This window comes from Drosophila arizonae, chromosome 5, assembly GCF_054131065.1.
Source record: "Drosophila arizonae isolate 15081-1271.41 chromosome 5, UAZ_ARI_1.0, whole genome shotgun sequence".
Lineage (NCBI taxonomy): Eukaryota > Metazoa > Arthropoda > Insecta > Diptera > Drosophilidae > Drosophila > Drosophila arizonae.
The window spans coordinates 1,603,611-1,627,500 of record NC_142925.1 but is presented as its reverse complement, the minus strand read 5'-3'; the positions used below and the strand labels follow the sequence as shown (position 1 = coordinate 1,627,500).

General features: G+C 38.8%; 5 protein-coding genes across 9 annotated transcripts in view; 1 reads left to right on the top strand and 4 right to left on the bottom strand.

Moving 5' to 3' along the window:
* Positions 1 to 2,171: 2,171 nt before the first annotated feature.
* Gr57a (Gustatory receptor 57a) lies at positions 2,172 to 3,627 on the bottom strand. Its single transcript, XM_018009574.2, has 2 exons — positions 2,473 to 3,627; positions 2,172 to 2,288 (listed from the first exon to the last, which is right to left on the bottom strand). The coding sequence occupies exons 1-2, from the start codon at positions 3,625 to 3,627 to the stop codon at positions 2,172 to 2,174; spliced, it is 1,272 nt and encodes a 423-aa protein (XP_017865063.1).
* Positions 3,628 to 4,313: 686 nt separating this feature from the next.
* LOC108614828 (uncharacterized) lies at positions 4,314 to 5,122 on the bottom strand. Its single transcript, XM_018009049.2, has 4 exons — positions 5,072 to 5,122; positions 4,854 to 5,012; positions 4,625 to 4,798; positions 4,314 to 4,529 (listed from the first exon to the last, which is right to left on the bottom strand). The coding sequence occupies exons 1-4, from the start codon at positions 5,120 to 5,122 to the stop codon at positions 4,314 to 4,316; spliced, it is 600 nt and encodes a 199-aa protein (XP_017864538.1).
* Positions 5,123 to 5,401: 279 nt separating this feature from the next.
* Positions 5,402 to 6,667, bottom strand: LOC108614827 (uncharacterized). Its single transcript, XM_089469956.1, has 4 exons — positions 6,656 to 6,667; positions 5,873 to 6,031; positions 5,642 to 5,815; positions 5,402 to 5,581 (listed from the first exon to the last, which is right to left on the bottom strand). The coding sequence occupies exons 1-4, from the start codon at positions 6,665 to 6,667 to the stop codon at positions 5,402 to 5,404; spliced, it is 525 nt and encodes a 174-aa protein (XP_089326082.1).
* A 65-nt stretch (positions 6,668 to 6,732) lies between these two features.
* LOC108614826 (uncharacterized) overlaps positions 6,733 to 23,890 on the bottom strand; it is a 72,978-nt gene continuing 55,820 nt past the window's right edge. The window contains exons 1-7 of one of the 5 annotated variants that reach the window (XM_089472382.1): positions 8,761 to 8,808; positions 8,547 to 8,705; positions 7,872 to 8,474; positions 7,553 to 7,683; positions 7,334 to 7,492; positions 7,102 to 7,275; positions 6,733 to 7,039 (exon numbers count right to left, since the gene is read on the bottom strand). In XM_089472382.1, the coding sequence (XP_089328508.1) occupies positions 8,079 to 8,474; positions 8,547 to 8,678 (528 nt within the window). In that variant the 5' untranslated portion in view covers positions 8,679 to 8,705; positions 8,761 to 8,808 and the 3' untranslated portion in view covers positions 6,733 to 7,039; positions 7,102 to 7,275; positions 7,334 to 7,492; positions 7,553 to 7,683; positions 7,872 to 8,078. Of the gene's footprint in view, positions 7,040 to 7,101; positions 7,276 to 7,333; positions 7,493 to 7,552; positions 7,723 to 7,871; positions 8,475 to 8,546; positions 8,706 to 8,760; positions 8,809 to 23,890 lie in introns of those variants that run through there. The other 4 variants (XM_089472380.1, XM_089472381.1, XM_089472378.1 and 1 more) reach the window with 4 other exon arrangements.
* On the top strand, positions 22,029 to 23,608 carry LOC108614825 (uncharacterized). The gene is made up of 2 exons (XM_018009046.2): positions 22,029 to 22,164; positions 22,392 to 23,608. Exons 1-2 carry the CDS (start codon positions 22,095 to 22,097, stop codon positions 23,024 to 23,026), a joined length of 705 nt encoding a protein of 234 aa, XP_017864535.1. The 5' UTR covers positions 22,029 to 22,094; the 3' UTR covers positions 23,027 to 23,608.

Here is a 23,890-nt window from a genome sequence, read left to right as displayed (position 1 = left end):
CGTATGTTTTGGTTTATTTTGTAAAAAATCAAAATTTGCTTATAATTTTGATTTGTTGAGTGTAACAGTTTGCTTAACAGTTGCCGATAGCATTTGAGCGTAAAGTTTGCCATTTAACAGCTATCACTTATTAACAGCATTTGAATATCCTCATACCTAACATTTCCTGTTAAGCATAACAGTAGAATCTCTTTAACATTCTCTCACCACCAACAGCTTAACAGTCCGAAACTTGCTTACATGAGCATGTTACATTTAACAGCTCATAATCACTTTCTGTTAAAAGTCTCTCTCGTTAACATTAATCCCATTAAAACTGCCCTCAATTAGGCAGCTCAGCAAAAATAATGCCGACTGTAAATAGGCAATTATCATATCGACATGTTTAGGTTTTGATGTTAAATCGTGAAATGTTTCCCATATAAATCGGAGACTTTTTATAACTGTTTTGTGTGCGTGGTAATTAGGTCATATGTTAAGTGCGAGCTATTAATATCCAATTACATTCGGGTAATATTTTTTTTTCTCTTTTTTGGAATATTTCTTGTGCATATTTAAGTGGCAAAAACTGTTTGAAATGCTGGCAAGTTTCCTTTTTCTCTCCCTCTTCTTCCGTCTCCATCACTTCTCCCTCTTCGCCTTCTTCCTCTGGTATGCAGCAATTATCGCAAATTATATGACCGATATATGATTGCATTTATACTCAACTGAGGGAGCGAGAGACGAGAGACAGCGATAGAGGCCCATGGAATGTTTTCCTTTTTTTTTCGGGGGGAATATGAAACAAAACGAATGCCAAGAGAGAAAAAATATTATTCAATTACGTCAATGGGTCAATGGGAATGTTGCAGCAATTCGAATTACGCGTTGCCCAATTGATGGGCGTAAATATGCGTTGCAATAAATACTTGAGGTTGGCTCTGACACCCCCCACACCCACGCCCACCTTCCACCTTCCACCTTCCACCGCCCAGCTCCTCCACAGCTCGATAAATTTCATATAACAGCAGCAATCGCATTCAGTTCGTTCTCATTCACAATAATTTTATTTCGCCCTCTTCTTTCCCTGTTCTTCTTTTTTGTTTTGCTTCCTCGAATTACGTCGGCTTTTGTTATCTGGATTTATGCCACGCATCCAACATGAATGAATGCTCTATTTATTAGGCTTATTTCGACAGCAAATTGTACTCGATATAATCGCAAAAGGATATTTGGGCAGCAACGAAATGCTATTGTTGCCTTTTTGGTTATCCTATTGTTCTTTTTATTTCCAATAATTATGAACTAACATTTTGTATGAGATTTGTAGTACATAAGTGAATCGGAGTGCTATAGGATTGTGGAATGAAATGGAGACTATGGGGAATATCGTAATATCATAGTAGGTTTGCGAATAGGAATGTTCGACTAGCAAATGCCCTGAGCAAAGACTGGAAGCATTCGTTCGATTATTTTAACAATCGAAGATTTAACTTCGTGATAAACAAAATCCTTTAGATTATCATTAATCTAATAGATAGTCGTCAATTCGATCAAAGAGTTACAACCTTCTCATCATTTTATATTATACTAGCTTTCTTTTATGATTATTTTTTACATATTTTTGCTTCAATCTTCATTTACTTTTTGCACAATTTATTGACATTCCAAATCTTTATATAGCTTTATATTCCCTACCGTCAATGTATACTGTGCGAAAGGAATGCACTAAGAAATATTTTCTAATGCACTTCTGTTGCGCTTGTCGAGGGCACAATTTAAAGGCAAAGACAAAGTCGAGCAGAGTGAGTGTGGTGGAGGCGTGGTGACACCCATAAATGAGGCTCAATGAAGAGCCGTAGGCATGGTCGCAATGATAAAGCCTGACTGCATGGCTGGCTGGTTAGCCTGGTGGTTCGCTGGCTGGCTGGCTGGCTGGTCGTTCGATTGCCCGTTCCGAGGCTTGCCCTATTTGCATAAAATTCAAATAAAATAAACGACAAACATTATAATCATTAGCTGGCGAACGGCCTCCTGGGTGCAGTGGCATCCCAGAGCTGGCGCAGCCCTGCGCTGACATATTTATGGAGTTTGTATGTTAACGAGCCGTAAATTAATTTAGCTAATGATATACTATGTATGTAAGTATGTGTGTTTGTGTATGTGTGTATGGGTGTGTGGGTGTACCTCTCTTAAATGCCTATCCAATCCTGCAGAGCGACCTTCTGCTGCTCCACCTGCTCGCCCAGCTGCTGTGTCATGGCGAATGAGATGAGCACCAGCAAATAGTTGCACACAATCGAGGTATACTGAAAGAGAAATCACAGAGAGAGAGAAAGAGAGAGAGACAGCAATAATGAGAATCTGATAATGACAATGGCTAAACAACAAACTTATTTAGAGTCTGGCTATCAAGAGATCATGCTTTGGACTTCCTCGCATCTTCTCTTATTCCCTCCCTCTCTCCATTTCCTTTCAGGTTCTCCCACTCACCTCGGTAATAAGAGTTTTATCGTACACCGTGCTCCTGCCACTCGTGAAATTGATTTTGAACTGTAGGCGCCAGCGCATTATGGACTCCACGAGCTCTTTAATGCCTGGACTGCCCGGGAACCAATTGTCCAGCTGCTCGAGCAAATGCAAGCACTTGCGGCCCTCCTCGATGCTGTTGCTGCAGTAGACAGGCCCGATGAGCATCTTGTAGAACGGCACCAGCATGCAGATGGAGAGGAATGCCATCAGCATCACGCCCATCGCCTCGCCCCCCTCCGGACTCTCGCCGTAGCTGCCGTCCCCAATGGCGCTGCTGCTGCTGCTGTCTGAGGATCGCCCGAAGATGATGTACAGCTCGGTGGTGCTCAAGGCGAAGTCGTGGACCATGGCAGACCACACGGTGACATTGTAGACCTCGTTGATCTCCATAACGAGGTAATGCAGCTGCTTGACCGTATCGATCAGGGAACGCAGGCCATTCTCCAGCTGCGGCTTCTGCAGGCGCTGCGGCTGCAAAATTTGCTGCAGCAGGCGAAATCTGATGCCCAGCAGCTCGGCCAGGCTCATGTGCACGAAGCCCGTTAGATGCGGGCCACCTGTGATGACGATGTAGCAGAGGGCGGCGGGCACCACGATCTCCAGGTGATGGCCATCAGCCAGGCGCGTCAGACCCATGTTCACAGCGCCCAAGTAGAGGACGGCCACCGTGAAGAGCACCACGATGTGCTTGCGCACCACCTTGCCGTAGTTCATGCGGGCACCGAACTCGCCTATCAGGCGCCTGTCGATCTCGGCCAGCTGCTGGTAGATGGCCACGTATCGCTGCGACCAGGAGTGCAGCGAGATCACTGTGATCAGGAAAACCAGCGTGGAGAGCAACAGCTCCATGGCCATGATGCACAAGACAAGCTTGTCCACCTGCAGCACTCGCTCCAGCAACACTTCATTTTGCAGCAGGTCATAGATGGTGGCACTCAGACCATAGATTATCAGGCTCACAAAGCTCAGCGAGTAGAGACGCGTCCACTTGTTGCTGACAAAGCGACCTGCCCGCTGGAAAAATCCACTGCAGCCCATGACGAACTGCACCCAGCTAATCAGGCTGACGCATTCGTGCAGACTTTGCGGTTCCCGAATGAAGTACAAAATCGCCATTACTGCCAGCTCGCTGGATGAATCAGAGCTCGGTCGCGTTGCGTGGACAACTGAATTCGAATCCTACGTGCGTTATGTTTCCGCCCAGCTCTGTGGCCTTTGGATATTCAAGTAATTATTGAATGCCATGCTATAATGAAGCATTCAATCTGATAGCTGTGCGAAGCAAAATGCATCAATAACTAATTAAGCACATTATATACAGAGGACGAACGATGGCTGTTAATTACGAAATCTTCGTATCGATCAAACTGTATATACACAGTAAATCTGAAGTCTCTAGGTCTAAAAGTGTCCAAATTAGGCTGAAAGAACAAAGTCGATTTTTCGATTATTCTCGATAAAAAAGTTATCGGATGAGTTATCGAAAAAATAAGATCAACTTGTACTGCCTATGGTATACACGAGTATGCATGCCAAATTTCAGCTCTCTAGCTCTTATATCTTCTGAGATCCTTTTGCGCATACGGACGGACGGACGGACAGACGGACAAGGCTCGTCGTCCTGATCAGGAATATATATACTTTATGGGGTCTGCGATGATTCCTTCTGCCTGTTACATACTTTTCACAAAATCATTATACCCTGATTTCCCATTTTCAATGGAGTGGAGTAAGATTTTATATCCAAATACAAGATCTATATAGCAATACAGTTTATTTACCTTCATACTGCAGAAGTATCATTACCTAGGCTTTATTATAGATGCTCTATTCAGTTTATGTTTTTCCCTAATCCTTATCATTTCCATAGCTTGAAAGTAGAACTTAATGACACCAACATATTCGCTAAGCCCCTTGGGCGAGACGTCGGTGATTTTTAGGGAAAACATGTAAATGCCTAAAGGCAAAACTGGGAGCATGTTCTCATCAATGGATAAGTTCCGCGCATAGAGATGATTCTGTAGGTGATTATGAGAATTAAACTAGTTTACAAATCAGTGTATTCAATTATTGAATTCAATTATTCAATTATTGAATTTGAATATCATAATACCTCAATTGGGCAGGAGTGGTTGACATTCGAGAACTCCTTGACTGTTCTCCACAGGATTGTTCCGTAGGGCAAGAAGCTTCTCTTAGCTAAGATGTCACATGCATTGAAGGTGACATTGACCAGGAAGGGATGGTACTGATTGCTGTAGCCCTTTTTAAACACCTCCAACTGAACCTGCAACAGAGGCTATTACACCTAGATATTATTCTAACTAGACATTATTATTTACCGAAAAATTGCGCATTGGCACAACGAGATCACAGTCCATTTGGGCAACTGCCTTGTTCCAATTGATTGCTTTGATGATGCAGGAGAGATTCACAGCGCGTTTCGGGTTGCCAATGCATTCGATATTTGTTGTCTTGTATACAATCTTGGGTTCGGCGCCCTGAAAGAGAAAAACCCTTGAGTATCGAATAGATTTGTTGCATTTTAAATGCATTTAACTGCACTCCATTCTGGCAGTAGGATTATGAAGACAAGCCAAGCTAAATACATTTTGTCGACTGATCGAGTGGCAAGGGCTGCACTTTAATATAACAGAGATACAAAGTTATTTTTAATTGTAGGGGCATCAGATTAAATGAGGCGAAATCATTAGCAATATCGTAAAATTGATTTTACATTGGTGTACAAATTTTGAGTTTGAAATCTATTTTATGGTGATTAAATTATATAACCCAACGGATGAGCTGGATTCACTGCCATACTTTTGCAATTTAAAATGAATTATTTCAATTAAATAAAAGAAATTTCTCGATTTTTTTTTTATTAATTCTACTGTTGCTTAATTTTAACCATTTCCTTAACATTCACATAAAACTTTACGGTACCAACGAATCGAGCAGGTCCATCTGCGTAGTTCTCAAAGAATTTTAGAGAAATTAGATAAAAGCCAAGTGGGAAATTCGGCATTAGCTTCTCATCTATGTACAAATTTCTAGCCAGCAGATGACCCTGGAAATTACGAGTTTAATAAAACATTCATCAAACAGTCAATGAACAGGGAAACATTACCTTAATGGGGCAGCTGTGATTTACATTTGTGTATTTCTTGATCACTTTCCAAAACATCATGCCATAGGTCAAAAAATTCCTCTTGGAGATAATGTCACATAAATTGACAACTGCATTAACCAGAAACGGATGATATCGATTGCTGTAGTCGCGCTTAAACAACTCTATGTGCACCTAGATATATCAAGAAAGGAATATAATATATGGGAATACCATGCAAATGCCATTTACCGATGTGTTTGTCAGAGGTAGTATCAGATCACAGTCCATGTAGGCCACGGCCTTGTTCCAATTGATTGCCTTGAGGTAGCAGGTTGCATTTACGGCGAATGCGGGATCCGGGAAGCATTCAATATTGGTCGACTTATACACAAGCGCGGAATCAGCGCACTGCATATATAGATATCATATTAACATACTATTTTATAAGATATGGTAGAAGCTCTTGAGAGTATTACCACTCTGTAAAGGTGCCACAGATAGAAAATAATGCCGATTCGAAAATACATTGCGCTCACTGATAATACGTCAAGTGCCTCCTATTTATGATTGATGATGTTCACATTTGTTTTAGTACAATATTTTAAATATCATTAAAAACAAAAACAAAATTACTTAACAGGTTTTTAATAGCAATCGATTAGCATTATATTATCGAGACATAATTAAAACTTGATTTATGTTCGTGGAATATAAATATGTGGATATATATGTAAATGTGCGTAGTTAACTATTTAAGATGCATGAGCACTCGATATTCGTCATTTTATACAATATAAATGATGGAGGCAACAAACTAAAATTATCGAAAGTAGGATAATACAACAATCGATCGATCAATTTATCAACCTCCAGAAAAGGAAACACAAAAGGAAACAGAGCAGAAAATAAATATAATTAGTACTCAGTGAAGGAGACAAGGAATGATATTATTATTAAAAGGTAAATATACACATATACTTTAATCATAATCTGATTTGCAATCATTTCAATATTTATTCATAGGAGTTATACCATGTATAGCATATTCTAATATTTCAAGTTGGCTCAAAGTAAAATTCACAGTTTTATTTTTTGATTTTAAAGGTCAATACACTTTATTACAGCGTTAGGGCATATTTAGAAACATCGATAAGTAAGTTAAATATGGAGAAATACGTTTTTTTATTTCATACTCCCATCTTACAATAGGTTACTTGTATTATTTCTGTTGACCTTCAGTTTCTTCCTTAGTTTTATCATTTCCATAACTTGAACATCAAGGTTGGAGAATGCAAGTTTGGTACTTGGTCTGTCGGAAAAGCCCTCAGTAATCTTAGCGGTAAAACGGTAAAAGCCTAAAGGAAAAGTTGGCAATAGGCCCGGTTCCATGGTGAAATTCCGTACATATATATGATTCTATATATGTGTTAAAGGTTTCTATTCAGTTTAATAATCAAGTGTTATCGCAATCAGTTCACCTCAAACGGACAGGTGTGGTAGGCATTTGTATAATCTTTGACTAGATTGACCCAAATTCTACCGTAGGAAAAGAAGCTTCGTTTTGCAAGGATGTCACACACATTAAACGTAGTATTGATCAGGAATGGATGGTACGTATTGGTGTAGCCCCTTTTAAATACCTCAAACTGGACCTGAAACAGAAGTCCTTTATAAAGAAACCCGCATTTTAAAACCAAGATTATTATTTACCGAGCAATTGTACAATGGCACAACGAGATCACCGTCGTATTGAACAGTCGCCTTGTTCCAATTGACCGCCTTAATGGAGCAGGTGAGGTTCTCTACGTATTTCGGGTTAGCGCTGCACTCGACATTCTTAATCTTATAAACTATCTTTGGATCAGCGCACTGAAAAAAAGTAAAGTTTGTAATGTCTTATGGATCTACACTATTTCTCGTGTTGTTTACTAAACTCAACGCCGTCCCATGGATTACGAAGACTATCCAAAGTAGGTACATTTCCCCGAGTCGACTTTACTTTTTAAATGGCTATGCCTGCACTCAATATATAGGTAGAAATCGTAATTGATTTTTAATTGCTGCGAAAACATAATAATTGAAGCGATAAGTCATTATCATATGAGTGTATATATATTCATAAATGTCATAATATTGATAATTTTAATATCAAGAGCTTATATTTGTAATTACTGCTAATCGAAGCATAACAAATTTGTAATGTATGAAATAGTAGAACATGTGTCTAAATAGGTTAACATATACTTACAGTAGATTCCTGATAATTCGAAATGGCAAGGGAATTCGAGAATTATTATTGGTTTATCGCGATTTTCGTTTTAACGGGGTTATCATTGCTGTGAAGCCTATAAGAAATCAATTAGACAAGACATTTTTGCATTTAGCTGGAATTTTTTATTCAAAAATCCACAGAAATCAGGAGCTCATAACTGAAATTGGGTTAACAAAACTCATTTTACTTTGGAGGTTGATTTAAACTTTCGTTGTAGTTTTTCATAGTTTTCCTTCTATTCAATTTAACCATCTCCATGGCATGGACAAAAATCTTGATTTCCCCAATGTAGTCGTAGCCGTTGACATAACTTTCCATTATGAAAACTGAAAATTGATAGATACCCAATGGGAATGTCGGTAACAGGCCCTCATCGATGTACAAATCGCGGGCCATAATGTGGCCTATGAAGGGGCAAGTGTGATTAAAATTCGTAAATCGTTCAGATAGCTTTCGAATTATTACGCCATAAGGCGAAAAGTTCCTTTTCGAGAGCACGTTACACATATTCAATATAACATCGATTAGAAAGGGCTGATATTGATTGTTATAGTCTTGTTTGTAAACCCGGACTCGAACCTGCAAGATTAGAAGAAATAATTAGTTCATAAAGTTCTCTTTAAAGTTCTGCTTAAAATATCCTTTACTCACAGTCATATTGCGTACGGGTTGAATAATCTCACAATCCATTTGAGCGATTGCCTTATTCCAATTTATCGCTTTCAAAACGCAAACCGATGTCGAAACAAACTTGGGATTCTTTAAGCATTCAATCTTTTTCATTTTGAATATTATCTTGGGATCGCAGCTCTGCAAAAGTTTAAAACTTACTTTTTAGAACTTTCAATAATAGTTTTCAATTCACCCCTTGATATATCAGAAACACGCTGACCAGCGCAAATAGTTTCAAGTCCATGACTGTCCAGTTGTGAAATAAGTTGGCAAAATAGAAATGTAATATATGTGGAAAGAACGATAGGATAGAATAGGTTCATAATTGCAAACAAATCGATTTTTAATGAATTTTTTGTTATGAAAGTTTATGTTATGGAAGTTCTATTTCGAAATGTAAGTGGGAAGAGATCTTTCCACTGATTTCATAGAGAATAATGTGATATGGTTTGTATATGGACAAACCATTACTAATTTATGTTATATACATACAACTAATACTTCTAAATACGTATATGTATATTTATATGTTTATGGTTCCGTGGTTCCGATAGAGCAGCTCATTTGAATAAATTACTGAACTTGTTCAGGGATCAGTCTGCAATGAACGTTGTCATGAATGCTAATCTTGACTCAACTGAGTTTAGGGAGTAGTTTGATTCTCATATTGATTTTCGAATGAATCGACTGCTTTCGTCGACTGCTCCTCCTCAGAACTCCATGAACTTATCAATCATTTACCGAGCATTATGAATCAGGCATTACTCTCTTGCTCATTAATAATATAATATAATAATTTAAGCTGATGCATGGATAGGAACTAGAGCAACCGACTCTTCGCCGTAATTACTTTAATGTATAATCGATTTTTGTCGTAAATATAATATAAATCAATGTGATTACCAAGTAGTTGTTGCTGCTGCTGCTGGCTCATGGCAGCGGCTTCAATTTAACAACATAATCTATGGCATTATGGCAACTGTCATTGGAGCTGACGCCGTTTCAAAAGTCGCTGACGAGGCGTACGACAGAAGTTGATGGCTTCCAATGGGCGACACGTGCACCCAACTCCCTCTGGCGGGAAAGTATTGCATAATTTACGGCCGAGCAGCAGCAACAACAGCAGCAACAGCTGCAGGAAGTATTGACACGGATATGGCAGCTGGCAAATGGCAAATGGAAGTTGGCAGTTGGCAGTTGCCAATGGGCTCTGGGCTGAACTATTATCCCGGTGCAGACTCTGTCCAGACTCTTGGCCGCAAGGCGCCGGCATTTTGTCGCCTTTAATTAATTAAACTTGATTAACGAAAATTTTATGATTGTCCACTGGCAGGCAGCAGGCAATCAATCATCCCATCCATCCATCCAGCTCTCATCCTGCTCTCGTTTGCCGCTGTTCACGCGATTCTGTTAATTATTTTGCATTAAATATTTATGAGCTGACGGAGTCCAGCAAAAAAAAAAATGGAATTGGCTAATACGGCTAACGATAGCAACAACAAAAGTGTAGTGTAAAATTCATTAGGCGTGCGCAAAATTAACGCCTGACAACAACACTACACCTAAAACAACAACAAATGTACAAGGTTCAACAACAACAACAGCAACATCATTTGTTATAGTTACTAGATTGTTGTTGTTCAACAGTTGACTGCACACAACACATTTATGCTAGTTCATAAAGCGATCAAGAGAGTATATCGGTTTTAGTTTAGTTTAATGCTCGGCTGCCTATCATTTTATCTGTAAAGTTAGAGATTGAAAATTTGACATGATTAGTTAGTCAGACTAACAAGTTTGAAGAGATTTGGTAGGAACTCAACAGAGATGTGACTATTAGTCATACATACACATACATACATACATGCATACATACTTATATACAGTCAATGTTATACAGGGCTATCCATATTCGACTGACTCATCTGGCAGCCTTATATCTTTTGACAGAGATGCCAGATCGCTTATTGACATACCGCGTTGGAAGCTTTAGTCTAAGCAGATTTTCACCATGAATCCGTATACCCCATGCGAGTGCTCCCAAATCGTTGAAATTTACATATAATACTTCATTTCATTTAATTTTTAATTATACTTCATTTTACTAAGTGTAAGCAGGTATTCAGAAGTCAGGCAACATTCTTCATTCTTCATTTTTTAAAATTTTTTTTTATTTTTTATTATTATTTAAATTTTACACTAGTGATTTCATGGCTCGCTAATTTAACAGATGAGCCATTAGAATATAATAATATTTTTTATACATATTTATACGTATAGAAAATATATTAAAGCATATGATTAAAAGAATACTCTTCAGTGAGTATAGATAGATAGATAATTTGTTACTGAACTTAATTTTAATTTTTTAATTTACTGAATTTAATTTTTAATATATAACATAAAGCATAGGACAACCCTCTAAAATGATTCGTTTCGATTGGACTCATATGAAAAAGTCCGTTCAATATTTGTAAATATTTATATGAAGATATTGAGAGATCTAGAGAGATATCTTTATCTATAGATTATCTTTATATTAAAATATTCACTATATCTGTAATTATTATCTATATCTATATAATATTATCTATATAATATTATCTATATAATATTATCTATATAATATTTACTATTGTCTAGCGCATTAAGAACTCGACTCTTACCTCACATTGAAAATTAACTGCGATTGCAATTTCTCTTCATTTTTATACCCTGAACCCATTGAAAATGGGAAATCAGGGTATAATGGTTTTGTTAAAAGTATGTAACAGGCAGAAGGAGGCGTGGCAGACCCCACAAAGTATATATATTCTTGATCAGGGCGACGAGCTGAGTTGATTTGGCCCTGTCCGTCTGTCTGTCCGTCCGTCCGTCCGTCCGTCCGTCCGTCCGTCCGTCCGTATGTATGAACGCGTCGATTTCAGAAGATATAAGAGCTAGAGACTTCAATTTTTTTTAAAAATGTCCGTAATTACAGCGCGCATATCAAGTTTATCATTAAAAATCGATAACTCATCCCGATCTCGATAAAAACCCTTATCGAAAACCAGTTATAAAATTATATCTTCTACACCCTTATTGCTAGAGTCTCCAAATTTTTAATGTATACTTATATGCAATTTATACAATTTCGGTTTTTGTTAGAATTTACCCCCCACCCTTAAATTCACCCCCTCACCCTCACTTTTGTAAAAAGCGTATTTCAAATACTAGAGACGTGGGCTTTGGAATATACACACATATTCACCATATGATTACGCTCTAAAAGTTTCATTAAGATCGTATGTCTACAAAAGAAATTATTTAACAAATAAATTCTCATAATATTGCCCACACTGCAGCGCAGCCCAAGCGCAGTCGCTGCTTACTGCGCAGTTAGCAGAGCGCAGGCTTATGCGTGCGTGTGGATGCATGTGTATGTATGTGTGCATAAAAGATGTGCAGAATGATTAGAATATCAGCTTGGAGGGTTCAGGGTATCTCCTAGTCGAGCAGTCTCGACTGGAGCTTTCTTACTTGTTTTTTTTTAAATGTTAACTAAATATTTTTGTGTTAATTGAAATATTAAACAGTTATATCTTTACACTTAAATAAATTAGCATGTGACATATGCACAGCAAATGCATTTTAAATGAGGTAAATTAAATAAAATTATCCGTAAATTTGTGTGAACAGTCGAGAGTAGTTTAAACAAGCATTAAAGCAAATTAAAGATAACAATTGAAGTTCGGAGATGTAATTGAATTGGAAGCGAGATAGCTCGCCTGGCTATAGGCCGTCAACTGGATCAGATATAATGCTTAACATATTTGTCTAAGACACTTGCAGGCTTTTAGCCTTATTGAAAACGGAAAGCTAAATGATATTTGAGCAGCTAAGAGTAAAGTAAATAATTGTATATTATATTAATTGGGCTGACAGTCAAGAAATATCATTAAATCGAGTCAATTAATCAAAAAGCAATTATGCTTGTACCCTAGAAGCCAGAGACTGCAGAGCGAATAGGTGAAAAGGTATGCAACGAGAAGAGGGAGATGTGAACGATCTAGTCTTATACATGATCAGCAGACGACTCGATCTGAATGTGTCTTACTATTCGAGCATTCTACTGTCCAGGCGTCCTATTTGCTGCCTCTCATCTTTTGATCTATAAGAGCGAGAGCTCTTGGCTCTCTCTTGGTCTGCTTGGCATCATCGATAGCTCTTTCCATGAAATCCCTTTGGTCATTCGGGCTTAAGTTACTTGAGGTCATATACATTTCTCTCAAAAAGCTGAGGGAATTCAGGGTATATAGTAGTCGAGCAGCTCCTGCTAGAGTCCATTAACAAATTCCTAGTCAATGCGTAAATAATGTTCACTTTCGGCCCAAAAATACTCATTAGTAAAACACCGGTGACAATCCTAACTAATCGAATTAAAGAATCGAGAAATTAAAGAACCTTCGAGTCGAGTCAGCAGCCCGAGCTTGCCTTACATGCGAATGCCAATGTGCGGGATTTGGAGGCTGTCAAAAAACTTATTCGGCAAATTTGCACATGTGACAGCTGACTTAACTGACTTAACTGACAGGCTGACAGACGGACAAAGGGACGCGATGGACTAGCGGACATATGGACGGGCTAGACAGCTGGACGATGAACGAGAACGAAAACACTTCTTGGCTTGATTCAATTAGCGCTAATTTAAAATGCCAGCACGAGAGCAGGAAAAAAATAACACATACGTATATAGGGGAAAATGCAACCCCAATTTTCCACATGACCCGCATCAAAAAGTTGTTGTTGTTGTTGTTGTAGTTTCTGTGATTTGTAGCAAGTGTTGATTGGCTGCTATTTGGTTTATTTTCACTTGTTGTTGTTGTTTGCTGAATGTCATTTTGGCAAGCGTTAACTGATCCATGTGAGTGGGAGAAATAAAAAAAAAAATAAATAAACAAGCATTATCCCACGTCTATGGAAAGCCATTGAAACCATCTCTCTACAATTTGTATGTGTAAATCAGGCAGCGGAAAAGCCAAGTGGGGTATGCCGGACTAGAAAATGCTCTATGTGCATAATTAGTAGCTGAGCTACAATCTATATTTTAAGTGGATTTAGTTTAAATGGAGTATTATGGAAAATCTTTCTCTTGTTGTTGTCGAGCGGATCCCTAGCTCTATTTGTTCTTGGGCTCTACTTTCTTTAAAATCAAGTTTCAAAATTAATTCCTTATCGATTAAGAGAAAATCTATCTTATAATAATATAAAATATACGTATATCTTCAAACAATGTAACACAAATTTCGATTAAAGAATAAAATAGAAATAAAAATAAATAATGATAGAAATATATAATTCTATATAGATTGATTTTGTATTTACATCAATTTCTTGTGAGATTGGAACACTTTCAGACTACACCCTGGTGTATTTCATATTTCGAGGAATAATGATTGAGCTTCTCTATGAGATTTCCTTTTCCATTTCAATTCCTTACGCTAATACACTCACATGAACCTCTTGCAATTCTATTTAGGGTATTCCAGGAAGCATTTTCTATAAATATTTCTACATGCATGCTGTTCAGCCAGGTTTGAGTTATTATAGATTTCACTCGAAATGACAAGAGCAACAACAACACACAGGCAACAACGACAATATTTGTATGTAGCTCATGTATTTTTGATGGAAGTAAAAATACACGCACTTAGTCGCTACAAATGAGCATATAATGCGTATACGCACCATGGCTCACAGCAGGTTGGCAGCATAATTTTTATATCATTATCATGATCAACATAATCAACGAGCATATGTGGCCTAAATGCACACAATGACAAATGTTTCACTTGCTTTCCCAAAACATGAAAACACATTTGTCTGCCCCCAGGAGGTTGAGCTCTGAGTGTATATCTGTGTGCGTCTATGTGTGTGTGCTGCAAGTGCACATGCGTGTGTGTGTGCTTGTGCGTGTGAGTATGTGTTTTAAAGGCAGCGTCTGCTAATAGGCCAACCATTTGTACGCACTTGCCAACTGACTGCGTCTAAATGCCACACGCAATTAAATTAAATAACACAATAATTAATTACAGTGTAGCTACACGAGACCAAAAATAAACAAACGAAATGTAAAAAGGAAAAAGAAAACAGAAAACAGAAGTAACAAGAAAAAGAAAAACAATTCCAGTTGGCCACAGTCTTGATTTGTTAGCAGCATTTGATGGCACGCACTCTCTACACCCTGCAAAGGTAGGTGTTAATGCTCGCCGGGGACAACGCCATTCATTATTAAACTTTACGCATGTGTGTGTGTGTGTGTGTGTGTGTGTGTGTGTGCGTGTGAGTATGAGTGTGCGTCTGACCGGCTTGAAATAAGGAATGATTTATGTTGCGAGCGCCGGCCACGCATGTTCGTTCTCACAATTAAACTTTGACCGCAAGTGGCGAGGCTTTCCCTTTCTATTTTCGCTTAACACATTTTTTTGTTTTTTTTTTTGGTAGGGCTTTGCATTGCAATTTATACCCTACATGAATGGAATTTTATATAAATAAAAGAAAACAATTTTAATTTAATTGTATTTGGCATGAGCTTCCGCTTATAGAGCTCAACAGGCGATCAAAACAAAGGCAGGAATTTAGGGTTTTAACATAATGTGAGACGGGAAGGACAAACTATGTAGAATTTGTACGTACATGTATGTTCTATGTTCTATGTTCTATATTATTCTATATTCTATATTCTATATTCTATATTCTATATTCTATATTCTATATTCTATATTCTATATTCTATATTCTATATTCTATATTCTATATTCTATATTCTATATTCTATATTCTATATTCTATATTCTATATTCTATATTCTATATTCTATATTCTATATTCTATATTCTATATTCTATATTCTATATTCTATATTATATATTATATATTATATATTCTATATTCTATATTCTATATTCTATATTCTATATTCTATATTCTATATTCTATATTCTATATTCTATATTCTACATTCTACATTCCACATTCTATATTCTATATTCTATATTCTATATTCTATATTCTATATTCTATACTAATATCTATATTCTCCATATCTATATTCTATATTCATATCGAATTATATTCTATATTCTATATTCTATAGAATTCTATATTCTATATTCTATATTCTATCTATATTCATATCTATTATTCAATTATATTCTATATTCTAATTCTACTATTCTATTCTAATTTCTTCTGCTATTTATATTCTATATTCTATATTCTATATTCTATATCTATATTCTATATTCTATATCCTATATTCTATATTCTATATCCTATATTCTATATTCTATATTCTATATTCTATATTCTATATTCTATATTCTATATTCTATATTCTATATTCTACATTCTACATTCCACATTCTATATTCTATATTCTATATTCAGGCAGTTCAATATTTTCTTATTGGCAAAAATCAAGATGGCGGCTAAGCTGAAACAGCTTCACTTCTGGTGGAAAGACGTGCCACTAAAAGAGCAGTTCCCCCATAAAGCGCATCGTAAATTAAAAGATTATGATTACGAGCAGTGCACAAAAAGCGCACAAATCAATGGGCCATAGCTCGTAATGCAATTTGGCAATAACTGAGCAAATGGCTGCATTGATTGCCAATATACACGCATGCATATTTATATATGTATATAAATATGCATATATATAGTATAGTCGTCAAAGGCCGGCCATCAAAGCCATGTTGCAAACTTATCAGCGATATCTTTATCTCCCAGTACAGCTCTTGTTATATCAAAAATTGCATGCTTAATGTTAACGAGCAGAAGTTACTGCCGATTGCTGTTGCTGCTGCTGTTGCCGTTGCTGCTGTTACTGTTGAAGTAATGTTGCTGCTGTTGCCTCTGCTGCTGCTGCTGCTGCAGTTGTTGCTGTTGTTTGTGCTGGTGAAGTTGCTGCTGCTACTGCTATTTCATGTTGCTGTTGTTGCTCCTGCTTATGTTGCTGTTGCTGTTGTCGCTCCTGCTTATGTTGCTGTTGGTTCTTGTTGCTGTTGTTGCTCCTGCTTATGTTGCTGCTGCTGCTGTTGCTCTTGCTTATGTTGCTGTTGCTTTTCCTGTTGTTGCTGGTAAGTTGTTGCTATAGTTATTGCCGCTAAATTTGTTGTTGTTATTACTGCTGCTCCTGCTTATGTTGCTGATGTTGCTATTGCTGTTGTTGCTCCTGCTGTTGTTGCTGCTGCTCCTGCTTATGTTGCTGTTGTTGTATTTGTTGGTGCTAAGCTTGTTGTTGCTGCTGCTTCTGCTGCTGCTGCTGCTGCCGCTGCTCTTATTACTGCTGTTGCTGTTTTTTGCAGTCGCTGCCTTCGCTGTTGTTACTGCTGTTGCCCTTGGCCCCGCCCATTCGCAAGTGTTATCATCATCATCATTACCGTCTGTTTTATCTCCTGCTGAAATATGCCCACATCCGCTGTTGGACGCCGCTTTTTCCGGCCGCGACTCCGTGTTGCAAGCTCTCTTGGCCTGCTGCTGCATAAAGCCGCTGAGGCATGCAACATAAAAACAGCAACAAGCATCGCTGCTTGACTTGGCGGTGCGCACTTGGATCAGTAGATATCCTGTACTCAAATAATGAGTTCCAAGTTTTGGGCACTGCATATAGCTGATCATTTCGAATCTCAAAGCAGATATCCGAGAAGGATATCCTTCATACCTTTCACCTCTTTCTTAACACTTCTTCCTTCAGTGTATAGAGCATAGCCTCCATCTACTGCAATATACCCCATTTATCGCTTGTTTCTACAGGTCATCTTTAAGGTAAATGAATATTCAGTATTTTCTTCTTCTTCTCATGCTGCTGCTGCTGCTGTTGCTTCTGCTTCCAGCTGCATATTGTTGGGCCCCTTTCTGACAAGTGTTTTTTTTTTTTTTTGGACGCGGACGAGAATGCAAAACCAGATGGTTTATTAAATCAGCGAATCAGATATAAAAGACAATGGCCAGATAAGGTGGCCGAGCAGAGGTGGCTATAAAACGAGACTAACGGCACCTTGAAGCTGCTGTAACACTTGAGCAGGCAAAAGTATCAACACTTTTGGCTTTACTTGAGAAAAAGAGCCAAAGAGTTATATAAACGAAAGAGGTTGAGAACACAGTTAAGTTAAACGATCTACTTAGCTGTATTAGCTGAGTCATGTGCTGAATCAGCAATATATATCAGCGATTTCAAGGAAGGAAGTTGGATATGCGCTCTTCAAAGAACTCTTACTGGTATTGCAAGCAACCCTTTGGTGTTTACCAGGCTCGTTCGGAATTGTGTAAGAAATCATGTAAGTCAGCTCTGCAAAAGTTCCTTGTTCTATTACAAAATAAGGCAGTTTTCTCTGCGTGAGAGATGTTTAGATATTTTATTTCTTGTGGAGTCAGAAATGTATTTTTTTTGGCATCAAAAAAGGATTTAGCTCAATCTATATATTGTAGTATGAAAGATGTCATCTAAGCATGAAGTGCAGACTTGTTTATATACAATACATATGTTAGAGAAACATCTTACTCTCTTTCTAACTTCACCTGCTTTCGCTTAAACCGCTAATTTCCCCCTCTCCTCTTCTAGAATCTCTCTCATCGAGTCTTTTAGGGCATTTAATACATGTATAATATCTCCAGCTGCTAGATTCACAATCTAAGCCTAGGCTAGACGTCTGGGTACCCCGCGTTAATGCTAGCACAAAACTCAGCCAGCGCCTTCAAAACCCACAGTTTCTGTAAATCTGTGTATACATATATTAAAAAATTAATAAACATTTTTTGTTATGGGAAAATGATTCGATACGCACATTGCCTCTCATGCTATCGATGAAAAATTGATTCCTGGCAATGTATGCATCACAGATTCAATTATGCCCCACATGCTCTAATCTATCATAGGTTTTGGCATCAGCTTTTTTACTCCCCAAAATAAATCAAGTTTTATTGCTGCTCTGATTGACGCAGACTCCGACTGTGCTTAGGCATGGGCCATAATACCACATGTTTATTGAAGTATTTACAGCGAGTACATATTTTATTATATGTATGTATGTATGTACTGGCTGTGGTATTATATCAGGCAAATGCCTCATTTACTCTACCCCTTTTCCCATACTCTCTCTCTCTCTCTCACACTCTCTCTCACACTCTCTCTCCCTCTCAGTCATCAGCTGCATATCAGCGACGACTGTGCATGAGGCGTCTCAATCAGTTTTTGTTACGTTGCGCAAATATTTGCAAAATTTCCGTATAAATATATAAATACATATATGAATTATATATATGTATGTATATATATCACATATATTTATATATGTGTTTATTTTCTCGTTAAATATGAAGAAAAGCCGATTATGCCGCACGATGTGGCAGCCAGAAAGAAGCCTGCCACAATTTCAGGTCGACTGCTTCGTAGGCCCCGCAGCGAGCAGCAGCAGCAGCAGCAGCAGCAACCACACAGACCTGATTAATGAGCTGCAAATGATGTTGTGCGCTCGACTTTGCTGTCAGTGTGTGTAAATCACCGACAATTGGGTTGAGTGGGGGCGTGGCTGTGGGGGAGCCTCAGCTCAGCTTGCGTGTGTGTCGTATGCGTGCAGGGGCGCCGCATGCAGCAGGCGAGAGCCAACAAAATTGCAAACATGTTGCTAATGTTGCTGCTGGTGTTGCTGCTTCGATTGTTGTTGTTGTTGCTGTTCTTGTTGTTGTTGTTGTTGCTATTTATGTGGCATTGGCATTTTTGAAGTGTGCAGACAACTTGGCATTCGATGCGTTTCACTTGTTGCATCGCAGCTGTTGCACTTATCTCCTAACACGCTATGCACTGCAACTGTCAAAGGGGGTATATTAGTTGATGGATAATGATGCTGCTCGTTTCGATTGGGGAGTGTGGACATATGATAAGATGGATCAAGTCTCAATTCAATCCAGTTCTATTCCGCTCAGTTCACAAATCTATTAAATGCTCGAATCGTTCTTTACGTCACAGATCCTTGGCATGTTATGCTAATACAGTTTAACAGTCACAGCCTAGATAGAGTATTAGAGAGTATATCACATTTCAAGAAGCCAAAAGTCATGTGATGCATTCAAATTTCCTACTCACAGTTTGACAATCATTGCCAAGATATAGTAGTCTATCAAATCGAATGTTTTAGACTTTAATCAGCCTTTTTCTGCTCACAGTAGTTGAGAGCCTATTCCAAATATCCGTATTATCAAGTCTAAAGTCATGTAAATCACTCACAAATCACACCAAGTCACAATTTCCTTTAACAGTTTGACACTCACACAAGTACACAGAAGTTTAAGAGTCACCGAGAAGCGCCTGTTCGCTCTTCTCAGTGAGTATCTTCCGAGTCGCTTTCACGGCAGCAAGTGCAACGCTTTTATTAGCTGTTATTTTTACAAGCGAAAGCGACACAGGCGCATCACGCGCTGACACTTTGCTTACGCCCAGCACTTGCCACGCCCGCTCTTATGACGAGTGGGCAGGGGAGGGTGGAGGGGCGGCGCTTGTTTGCTTTTGAAAGTTTGAAATGCCGGGCACAATTGGCAGCGACGCAAAACATTGGCTTAAAGCAGTTTTGCGTAACAAAAGCCGAACGCCTGGCAAGGCTGGCGGGCAAAAGTTTTTACAGCAGCAGTTAACAGCTATTCGGAAACTTGTAAAAAAAAGGGGGCCACTTGTGGGCGGGGTGGGGGCGGCCAGCAGCCAACAATGGCATATATAGAATATGCTGCTGTTTGGCTCTAGACCCAGTTAAAAAAGCACTGCGAACTGCAGTTACTTCTGTCTGTCCGTCCGTTTGTCTGTCTGTCTGTCCCTGAAAAGCGGCTTATGGCTTAATAAGTACTTGCAGCTGCAACAAAGCCAAATGTTAGCTTTTAAGTAGCCAAAAATAAGAATGAGCCCTGAGCAACAAAACGCTAACAAGCAAAAAATATGCTCGCATGACTAACGGGAAATGGGGGTTAAGCAGCCGGCAGACATTCGCCTTACCTTGGCTACCTTTTGACATGATTCGGTTTTCGCTCTGCAATCAGGAATATTAAAATATTTTTGTTTGCCAAACAAATAAACGAAAGTAGACTGCGGTCTCCTTGCCACTCCACATCCGAGAGTCCTTCAATGATAGCCAAATATTTCGCATATGAGCTGGTATTTGTACTAAGTGGAAGACGCTGATTGCAACATTGATCCACTCCTCGATGTTGCAATCCTCTGCTGACTATGGCTGCTCAAGTGTGAACAGATAGAAGGTCGACCAAGAATGTCAAGAGGGAGAATCATAGCAAGATGGGATTGGACTTGACTTAAACGAGATTACCTATAAATGACTTCGAAATAAATTTAGTTATAAGAGATAGAGAGAGAGAGAGAGAGAGAGAGAGAGAGAGAGAGAGAGGGAACATAATCTCTATAATAATTTGAGCGCTGAGAACTTCCCCCTTTGGTTTTTTCAAGTCCATCGTGAAAGTTGCAAGAAATGCTCTCTAAAGATGGAATTCAGTTAATTGTAAACATGAAAGATACCCTCTCCATTATGATTAATAGGCATGCTAATGAGTTCTGTGAATCTAATTGGCGTTAATATAGAAATCGTATGTTAGATCTAGTAAAGGCCGATAGCTGCTTCTGAAAATGCCGCGGGTCGAACTTGTCAATACCAACAAGAGATAAATGTAAATTAGCTTCAGCAGCCAATATTTTGTAATCAGGCCTGTGGCAAAAAGCTGCAAAGATTTACTAGTTACTAAGTCAGCTCAAGAGACCAATAAATTTGATCGTGGCTGTATTATTATAGAGTTGTGATAGATGTTATAACAGTAGCTAGATTCAAAAGTGAAACCGTCTACGATTCTAATTTCAGCCAATTCAGCTAGCTAGTTTGTTATATATGCAGATGTTGGTAGAGATATGGATAGATATAAGAAATAGTAAGAAATAGGGGGAGGAAGAAAGATACAGATACAGATACAGATACAGATACAGATACAGATACAGATACAGATACAGATACAGATACAGATACAGATACAGATACAGATACAGATACAGATACAGATACAGATACAGATACAGATACAGATACAGATACAGATACAGATACAGATACAGATACAGATACAGATACAGATACAGATACAGATACAGATACAGATACATATATACATATAAATGAGATCCACCTGATTACACTTTTGTTTGTTGATAAATTTGTATTATTTAGTTATGCCTATGAAGCACGCAGCCGAAAGAAATCTATTGATTGGCTAAAACCGGTTGCAGATTGGCCTTAGGCCGTTGGCCTATTTCCAGTCGCCTCTTAGTTTGACCCTTGACTTCAACTTTGTTATTCGGGTTTTGCATATGCAAAACGCGCTGGCGTTGGCTGATGTCAACTTTCTTTTGAGTTCTTCGACATAAAAGTTGAGCGCCAGCCGGCGATTGGTTTCAGTTAAGACGCGCGCGGTTTGCGGTCAAGAAGGCATTAGTCGCTAGCCATGAAAACCCCAAATGCTCTGTGGGCCATTGCCCTGATTGGCCTCAGCTGTCTGCTGACAACAGTCGCAGGTGAGTGGACCCTATGTTGCCTCTAGCTCGCCCTTTGCATGGACTTTAAAGACGAATTTAATATCGGAGTTCAATTGACTTTCAAGTTGACCTTTAAGCAGACGATTATTTGGCTAGCACTTAAAATGTGCTTGGATTCTTATACTGGATTGACTTGACTTTATTTATCTTTGACGCGGGTTACAGCTTGATTAAAGTTCTAATAATTTATTTTCCTCCCTCCTCAGCTGGTCGCCTCACCCTTCGTCCTTTGACGCCGCAGGAGCTGCGCTCCGCTCTCGTTGAGGCGGGCGTCGATGAGGGGCAGCTGACCCCCATTGGCCGCGCCACGCCCTCAGCCATAGCAGGCCTGGGCGGCTTTGCGCTGGGCGTGGCAAACGGTCTGGGCGGCGCCCTGATCTTCGATCTGCTTACCTCGAATGAGACAGCGGCCTATGTATCCAACCTAATCAACTCGCTGAACTCGACGTCGACCGATGGCGGCAGCAGCGGCGGCGCTGGTGGATCGACTCAGGAGGTCTGCTTCCAAAGTCGAAGCTTGAGTGGGAATCTGCTGCAGGGACGTGCCAACGATCAGTACGAGGACTTTAATGATGATCGCGATTTGTATGACTATGAAGATGACGACGATTATTCGGGGCTGGGTCGCCAGGCCACCGAGGATTACTATTCAGACTATGCGGACCCTATCGCTGGCACTCCCGGCATCACCTGCATTGTGGTCAATAAGGGACGATCCATATTTCGGCATCGACGAAGCGCCGAGCTGGCACCGGAGCAGCAGGACGAGAGCAAACCAGCCGAAGGCACAGAATCAGAATCAACGCTAGGGGAAGCGTCCACAGCTAATCCGAATGCATAAATTCTAATCTATGTGTGTTTATTGAGTAATTTAGTGCTTAAGTCTATTAAAGTATAATTGATACCACAAGTGGGCGTGGCAGGGGTCATGACGTGGCAACTGAAGGTGTGTGGGTGCGGGTTCTTATGCAAGAATAATAAAGCGACATGAGTAGTGGGGGTTGTTGGACCTAAAAGCTATTAAGAAGCCGGTGGATACACTGAGCGAATATATAATGGAGTTAAGTTGAAATGCGAAATTTATGTATACTATACACTAATACAGCTAGCTTTTAGATATTTAAGCTGATGCCAACTGATATAAATACAATATATATAAATACTGCACTGAGAGAAAATTTGTAGAAATTCCTACAGTTAGCTAATAAGTAACCAACTCAAACAGAGCCAGGGCAGCAAGTGCTAAAACTCTATTAATGCTACCATGTGCACTGGGAAAAAATTGGACCTAAGTTGTTGTCAGAGAATTGAAAATAAAATCCTCAATAGCTGAAACTAAAATTACACTGTAAAACAAAGTATTAAATAAAGTAGTAAAGTAAAGTAGTGATTAAAATGAATATAAATTAATAAATAAATAATATAAGAAGGAAGATTTTGTCTAAATTCCCCCAATCGAATCGTTGCACTTAGAGAAAATTAAATAAGCGCTATGCCAGAAAGTTATTAGAGAAAAGTTGATATAGAAAAGTTGTTGAAATGTGGGTGATATTAACATAGCATAGCTAGAAGAAGAGGAACAAAAATATTCGCCACAAAATCAGCAAATCAAGTCGCAATGAAACTTTGCCAAGACAAACTCGAACTTTGAACGTTGTCTTTTCGCTCAGTATGCTTAGTCGAAGCTTGATTGAATTTCTCGCTT

Coding starts and splice junctions, on each gene's coding strand:
- LOC108614828 (XM_018009049.2), bottom strand. CDS start 5,122: ATGTATTTAGCTTGGCTTGTCTTCATAATCCTACTGCCAGAATGGAGT. Junction 4,799..4,853: donor TGCCAATGCGCAATTTTTCG/GTAAATAATAAT, acceptor CCTCTGTTGCAG/GTTCAGTTGGAGGTGTTTAA. Junction 4,530..4,624: donor ACCACTCCTGCCCAATTGAG/GTATTATGATAT, acceptor AATCACCTACAG/AATCATCTCTATGCGCGGAA.
- LOC108614827 (XM_089469956.1), bottom strand. Junction 5,816..5,872: donor TACCTCTGACAAACACATCG/GTAAATGGCATT, acceptor TGATATATCTAG/GTGCACATAGAGTTGTTTAA. Junction 5,582..5,641: donor ATCACAGCTGCCCCATTAAG/GTAATGTTTCCC, acceptor CGTAATTTCCAG/GGTCATCTGCTGGCTAGAAA.
- Gr57a (XM_018009574.2), bottom strand. CDS start 3,627: ATGGCGATTTTGTACTTCATTCGGGAACCGCAAAGTCTGCACGAATGC. Junction 2,289..2,472: donor ATAAAACTCTTATTACCGAG/GTGAGTGGGAGA, acceptor TTTCTCTTTCAG/TATACCTCGATTGTGTGCAA.
- LOC108614825 (XM_018009046.2), top strand. CDS start 22,095: ATGAAAACCCCAAATGCTCTGTGGGCCATTGCCCTGATTGGCCTCAGC. Junction 22,165..22,391: donor TCTGCTGACAACAGTCGCAG/GTGAGTGGACCC, acceptor CTCCCTCCTCAG/CTGGTCGCCTCACCCTTCGT.